The sequence below is a fragment of the Salvelinus fontinalis genome, chromosome 35 (assembly GCF_029448725.1).
Source record: "Salvelinus fontinalis isolate EN_2023a chromosome 35, ASM2944872v1, whole genome shotgun sequence".
Lineage (NCBI taxonomy): Eukaryota > Metazoa > Chordata > Actinopteri > Salmoniformes > Salmonidae > Salvelinus > Salvelinus fontinalis.
Genome location: NC_074699.1, coordinates 3,613,003 through 3,620,759, shown reverse-complemented (window position 1 = coordinate 3,620,759; position 7,757 = coordinate 3,613,003). Strand labels below are relative to the sequence as shown.

Below are 7,757 nucleotides of genomic sequence, written 5' to 3'. Positions count from 1 at the left end.
TGAATGACATAACCACTGTCGTTGTGGAGGCATCAGAGATGGTGAGTCAGTGAACTTTGCTGACATGACATCAACAGACCAGGGTTATAGTGTGCCAATATCAAGGTTGGGAACTTAGGAAGTCGATCACAATTAGAATAGCTATTAATCATTCTCCCACTCGGTTTACATATTACAGAATATAGCAGAGCAATCTCTTACCTCTCAGCTCTTTAGTTGTGTCAGTTGTGTAGTTGGTCAGTAACAGGTTGAATTAAACTAGCCTGTGGTCTGGAACTGGGTGCAACAACTGCTTAAAATTATATTAAATTAAAATTAATTATTCACACTACTCAGAACCCTGTTAGAGGAGAGTGACAGTATTCTAATTATTTCCTTAATACTGTCTGCTACTTACCCGGTATTGACTTAGAAAATACTTTCAACAATAATAGCTACATTGTAATAGAATACTAATTATCTTCCAATACAATTTGTTGCCAGGTAGTTTCCATTTGTGTTGAATTATTTTATGAAAGTGCTAGATGATTAACTGTTACCACATGAGTAGTGTAATTCTGCAAGGGGACATGTTAACTAATCTCCCCTCAATGCAACAGCAGACAAACTATTGTAACGACCCTGGGTTTATAAACGCGGAAATCGACTCTGCCGCTCGAACATGCTTTTGCGGCACAGTCGATAGCGCGCCGGACTTCGGGCTACAAGGTCGAGGGTTCGAGACCTGCTCCCTGCTGTTTCATTACACTATGTAATCCAAGGCACATGACTGTCTGTGAGACCAAGACTGCTTTATTCCACTGAGAAAAAGCCTAGGCATTTGATCTGGGACCTAACACAAGTCTTCAGGTCACAGTTATGAGGTATAATTTCCAGCAATTCTAGGCTATTCCTCCCTCTTGCCTGGCTCTCCTTGCAAATACACACAGACTACTTCCTCATGGGAAAACACAGTGTGTAATAAAACACTTCTTGGTGGGCATGTAGGGGCACTTTGAAGTATGTCCTTAGAATCTTTGTAAAGTTGCTAACTACTGTTTGTCCTAGAAAGCTGTGCAAAGCACTGGTTTCACCAGCTGTAGTTCAGTCTTGTCTATAATAACGAGGCGTCCAAACCCCTGAGTCAAACACAAAATCTTTATTAAAAAACGGAACACACAAAACATGTTAGGAACGTTGCCACAGACAGTGAAGTCCATGAGTGCTGCCTGCAGTCTTAAGTGTTTATCATACTTGTTGCCACACATACATATATATCATTTCGAAAAGAAAAACAATAGATATTGCAGATATTGAAACATATTAGCCTAAACAAAAATAACGAGTACAATTAAGCTCTTCTGTCACATAGATATTGACATGCACTGCATTTATTCTCATAACATGCTCTGAACATTTCCCCAAACTATATTGCATCCACAAAAATGCAAAGGGATATACACATCATAAGTCACAACCTTATACGTCAAACAAGGCAAACATTGTTCAAAGTATTATTTAAAACTCTTGTTAATTGGCCTTACTGTAAAAATAAAAATGCTAATTGTTATGCATTGTAAACATTTCAATAATTTCCAGCCAAATTCACTCAACTGAATGCAAGATCTCAGAGATACAAGCTGCCAAGTGGATTCTGTAGGTAGGCCATGTCACATACTCTATAAATAACACCTGTTGCGACTGTTAGACAACGTCATCGCGATGAATGAATAGTCATCTTTGAAATCCCCCGTCAGAGCAAGGCATCGACAATTATCAATTGCAAAGGCATTTTAACGCAACACCATATTGCAAATGCCCAAATAATGTTGACACAAGTAAACCATAGGCCAACCCAAAATGAACTGACAACATTGTCAATGAATTACATTTCACCCTACATGCGAAACCCCACTAGGCCTATTGTATTTTTAGAATAAATAAAACTGGTATCATTTCTGTCTGCATGTTTTATCTCTCCTTTAATATAAATATGCAATGAAATACGACATGATTTCGCCAATATTATTTTCCTCGGACTACTTTTATAACTCGGCTTAAACTAATTTACCCAAGTTTAACCTTCATGTATTCATTTTTCAATCGGCTCAATCTGGTCCCGTGACTTCGAATTATGAGAGAGAGAAGCTCGTGTTTATCCTTCAACCCCACCGATATGTACAGTGTGTCCTTTAGCACGTCTCTTGTGTGGACAACCATGTTCAGAAAGTCGTCGTTTATGCGGTGCTCCTCCTTCAATTCGTTCTCCTGACTCTGTTTGAATTTCACCTCCAGTTCTAACAGAGACTTTTCAGAGTTTGTAAAAGCCTCGCCAATCTGAGTCGTCTCCCTTCTCAAATATTTTCCATAGCTGTCCTCTCCGTCCAAATCAAAAGAAATGCTTTTCCCGATCCCCTCTAGCACCCTGGCCGAGTCTTCGATGTGTCTCTTGATGATCGTGAAATCATCTCGGATTACCGAATCGTGGTCCTCGTCAAGACCGCATTTTCTGTCGTCTGTCATTTTAAAAAGCATTTGACATTTTTCCGGATCATCGTTATTCTCATAGTCGCCGTCTGGCACAAAGTAGTGATGGAACGTGCCGTTAGACATCTCTGGATACAGAGGTCCGTTAAAAAACGCACCGCAGATCGGCAATGAAAACATCCCAATAGCGAGTAAGTGTAGAAAAGCCATCCTACCCACTTATTGACAATACGTGAGCAATAGAAGATGCTTTCCTTTAGAGCGCAAAAAAATATGAGTTAATTCGCTCACCAATCAAACATTTCCAAACTTGCAATGCATGTGGTATCCATGAGCTAAAATACCGAAAGTAACTAGGTGTCCAGGCAGGCTTTGTGATATTTTTAAATCTTCTTTCAGGTCGCTCCTCGTTTAGCCTATGCAAGTGTTGCCAACTATTTTTCAAGGAAAGTAGCAGTTGGTTCAGCCACAGACAGTCACGTGAAAGTTTGAAATACTTTTTTTTTTGTTTTACACATAGAAACCCCAAAGATTTCACGCAGGAGTAGCCTATCAAACAGAGAAATTTGAAAGTGCCTGACCGTAGCTTTGTGACTCAATTTCAAGTTCAACATCTGGATTGCTCAAGCACCGCGTTTGGTTTTGACTAATGATAGCCTACCCTCTCTCAACTCTCAAATTACATCCATGCTCCGTCACTTAAAAGGAAGCGCAGTTTCAATTGACTTCAGGCCCGGTCCTGGCGGATATGCAGCCTAGACAAGACAAAAAGATGCTCCCCTCCTATCCCCACAAAGTAGAATACAGTCTCGGCCCACAATGCACTTTAATGAATGCCTATCCATCTGGTACCTACTTTTGTAAAACAGGCACGTTACATTAGCTTTATAGTCTGACACCTGACAGACTGGAGACTAATTATATACTGAACAAAAATTAAATGCAACATGCAACAATTTCAAAGATTTTACTGAGTTACAGTTCATATAAGGAAATCAGTCATTTGAAATAAATTCATTAGGCCCTAATCTATGGATTTCATTCATTAGGCCCTAATCTATGGATTTCACAACTGGGCAGGGGTGCTGCCATGGGTGGGCATAAGCCCACCCACTGGGGAGCCAGGCCCACCCAATCAGAATCAGTTTTTCCCTACAAAAGGGATTTTTTACAGACATAAATACTCCTCAGCACCCCCCCTCCCTCAGACGATCCCGCTGGTGAAGAAGCCGGATGTTGAGATCCTGGGCTGGCGTGGTTACACGTGGTCTGCGGTTCTGAGGCCGGTTGGATATACTGCCAAATTCTCTAAAATGATATTGGAGGTGGCTTACGGTAGAGAAATTAACATTACATTCTCTGGCAACAGCTCTGTTGGACATTCTTGCAGACAGCATGCCAATTGCACACTCCCTCAGAACTTGAGACATTGGTAACAAACTGCACAACTCAGTGTCCCAAAACAAATGCACTCACCCTCCCCAACTTTAAAAATATTTTCACATGACCCTCCCCTTGTACTGTGAAATACATTGAACACCCACCCCCCCATATAATTAACTGAAAAGAATGTTTACAACCACAAATAACAATAACTTTAGTGACCCTGTGTTAATAAACATGGATAGACTTTGCCACTCCATGCTTTTGTGGCAGTCGATGCCACACATTACTACGGCCAGAAGGTTGAGGGTTCACAGACTTATGTTCCCCAGCAAGAAAACCAAACATGTTGCTCAAAAAGGGGGAACCAAGAATGAGTCACTGACAACCAGAACAAAACAGGTGGGATTTTAGAAGGGGTTCTAAAAGACACTCATGGGTGTATCCACTGAAAGTTGCATAGCAACAACAACTGGGACCTAAAAGACACACACCATATGAGTGCCCACTAAATTTGCACACTAAGAGGCAAAGAAAAAGAAAAACCACACCAAACTTAAAGACAGGAAGCAAACCAAAAATGTGGAGCAAAACAACATCATTGTTTGTCTAGAATTCAAAATAGGGAGAACCAACTAAAGGTGTTAACCCTCCGCATCTATCAAGACAACTGGAGCACTGGGCCAGCCACTCTTAAATAGATCCTGGGCCAGCACAGGTGAAACATCTTCCCACTAACGAGACTGCAACCAGCACAGGTGTAACACATACTGACTAACGAGGTGACACCAATCGGCGCGCCCTACCTGCTAACAAGTTATATGTACGAATGTCCAACCTTAAAACATAAATGGAGCCGGCTAGAGACAATGATCAGCTAGGGGGCGATCAGATTTTCAACATTTTGATGCCATATTTATAGTTATATAAAATACCGTATTTGCAATGACTATTCCACCAACAGGTTTCTGTGCCAATGCACCACACAACCAATAAATAAAGCATATCAACTTCGGGCACTTAATATCATGGTTTCAACACCACAATAAGTAGACTATGTCAATCTCGACAAACAGAAAATACATCCCTCCCTACCTTGTTGGCTTACCCAGTATCAAAGGATTGTTTTGACAATCTCCAAATGTCATTAAACTTTTTTGGTGTTTTGTAACAGATGTCTCTTTCCATTCATCAATTGTCCACTGCACAGTTTGGATTGATTTATTGGTTTAATTTTTCAGAAAAAAAATACACCTTTCCTTTTTTGAAGTGACTTGGATTGCACAATAAAGTCAGAGACTTATTTCCATTGTGGTCCCTATTTTTTTACATAAATACATATACAATTACACTGAACAAAAATATCAACGCAACATGTAAAGTGTTAGTCCCATGTTTCATGAGCTGAAATAAAAGATCACAGATATTTCTCGCAAATTATGTGCACAAATCTGTTTAAATCCCTGTTAGTGAACATTTCTCCTTTGCCAAGTTAATCCATCCACCTGACTGGTGTGGGATATTAAGAAGCTGATTAAAGGGCCTCCCGGGTGGCGCAGTGGTCTAGGGCACTGCATTGCAGTGCTAACTGCGCCACCAGAGTCTCTGGGTTCGCCCCCAGGCTCTGTCGCAGCCGGCCGCTGGTCCGTGGGGCGACGCATAATTGGGCTAGCGTCGTCCGGGGTAGGGAGGGTTTGGCCGGTAGGGATTTCCTTGTCTCATCGCGCTCCAGCGACTCCTGTGGCGGGCTGGGCGCAGTGCGCGCTAACCAAGGGGGCACGGTGTTTCCTCCGACACATTGGTGCGGCTGGCTTCCGGGTTGGAGGCGCGCTGTGTTAAAGAAGCAGTGCGGCTTGGTTGGGTTGTGCCTCGGAGGACGCATGGCTTTCGACCTTCGTCTCTCCCGAGCCCGTACGGGAGTTGTAGCGATGAGACAAGATAGTAATTACTAGCGATTGGATACCATGAAAATTGGGGAGAAAAGGGGATAAAAAAAAAAAAAAAAAAAAAAGAAGCTGATTAAACAGCATGATCATTACACAGGTGAACCTTGTGCTGGAGACAAAAAAGGCCACTCTAAAATGTGCAGTTTTGTCACACAACACAATGGCACAGATGTCTCAAGTTTTGAGGGAGAGTGAATTTGGCAAGCTGACTGCAGGTCAGAGCTGTTGCCAGATAATTGAATGTTAATTTCTCTACCATAAGCCGCTTCCAACATTGTTTTAGAAAATTTGGCTGTACGTCTAACAGACCTCACAACTGCAGACCATGTGTAACCACACCAGCCCAGGACCTCCACATCCGGCTTCGTCTGAGACCCGGACAGCTGATGATACTGAGGAGTATTTCTGTCTGTAATAAAGCCCTTTTGTGGGGAAAAACTCATTCTGATTGGCTGGGCCTGGCACCCCAGTGGGTGGGCCTATGCCCTCTCAGACCCACCCATGGCTGCACCCCTGCACCCCTGCACAGATCATACCGATCTCATCTCTATAGAGCTGCTGCCTATGCTTCTGACAAAATCTCTATTTTAGTAGTTCTTCAAAGTAAATAAGGCCTACTTTTATGACTGCTGAATACCAACTATCAAAAAGAAACACAGACTGGACAAGTAGGAGCGCAATGGATTATGGTCATTGTAGTTAATTCCCACATTTTCTGAGCTAAACTATGTATAATATTGGCCTGTTGGAAACTACATCTCCCTACTACATCGCACAGTTCGGGCTTGATCTGATTTATGTCTAGAGAGACTGTGCAATGTGTGCATTGCACCTGTCAGTACTGCACATGTAGCCTAAAATGGGCACAACTGGTTCCTATCTTTGAGTGTGTGTAATAAGACAAAACAGGTTAGTTTATGCCTGTAATACATGTTACATAAAGAGTACATCTGAAAATAATTGTGTACATTTTAAACGTTGAGTAGTATATGAAAGGTTTTTGTTGACATACTGCTCAACATTTGATGGCAAGTAATCTATATTTGAAGACAGTTATCCTCAACTATACACTGTACCTCTATCCCTTTCCTCAATCCTACTTATAGGTGAACAGACTCATAGCAGCCTGGCTTTATTTCCTTCTTATAAATCAAATCAAAGTGTATTTGTCACGTGCGCCGAACAAAACAGTGAAATGCTTACTTACAGGCTCTAACCAATAGTGCAAAAAAGGTATCAGGTGAACAATAGGTAAGTAAAGAAATAAAAACAACAGTAAATAGACAGTGAATAACAGTAGCGAGGCTATATACAGTAGCGAGGCTATAAAAGTAGCGAGGCTACATACAAACACCGGTTAGTCAGGCTGATTGAGGTAGTATGTACATGTAGATATGGTTAAAGTGACTATGCTTTTATGCTGAATAGAGAGTAGCAGTAGCGTAAAAGAGGGGTTGGCTGGTGGCGGGACACAATGCAGATAGCCCGGTTAGCCAATGTGCTGGAGCACTGGTTGGTCAGGCCAATTTAGGTAGTATGTACATATGTACATGAATGTGTATTATATTGATAAAAATATATACCATATTAGACTGTGCAGATTCTGGTCAATAATGTCCAGGGTTTTTCAGTTAAAAACATGCTGAAGCACATTTTATTTTGCCCAAATGTTCCAGCTATAGGCCTATTAATTGAAATAATATGGAACCACTCCTCTCCAAAAATATGTGCTTTGAGAGGGAGAATTAGGAGTGGAAAAGTGGTGAACCACGATTTTTCACGTTGGAACATTTACATTGTGTCATTCACTGAAAGTAGCATTGTCAAGATGGCTGTAAAACCTTGACCTATGGCTAAAGGTGGTCACGGAACTTGAACCCAACAAGTCCCTTTCATGGTGATATGGTATTTAAGGAAATTCCGACTGCTTATTGCTTTTTTAAAGCAGGAAATTACTAGACG

General features: G+C 41.5%; 1 protein-coding gene across 1 annotated transcript; it reads right to left on the bottom strand.

The window, feature by feature from the left end:
• Nucleotides 1–1,123: 1,123 nt before the first annotated feature.
• LOC129834250 (fin bud initiation factor-like) lies at nucleotides 1,124–3,222 on the bottom strand. The gene has a single exon (XM_055899064.1). The coding sequence runs from the start codon at nucleotides 2,674–2,676 to the stop codon at nucleotides 2,047–2,049; it is 630 nt and encodes a 209-aa protein (XP_055755039.1). The 5' UTR covers nucleotides 2,677–3,222; the 3' UTR covers nucleotides 1,124–2,046.
• Nucleotides 3,223–7,757: the final 4,535 nt, after the last annotated feature.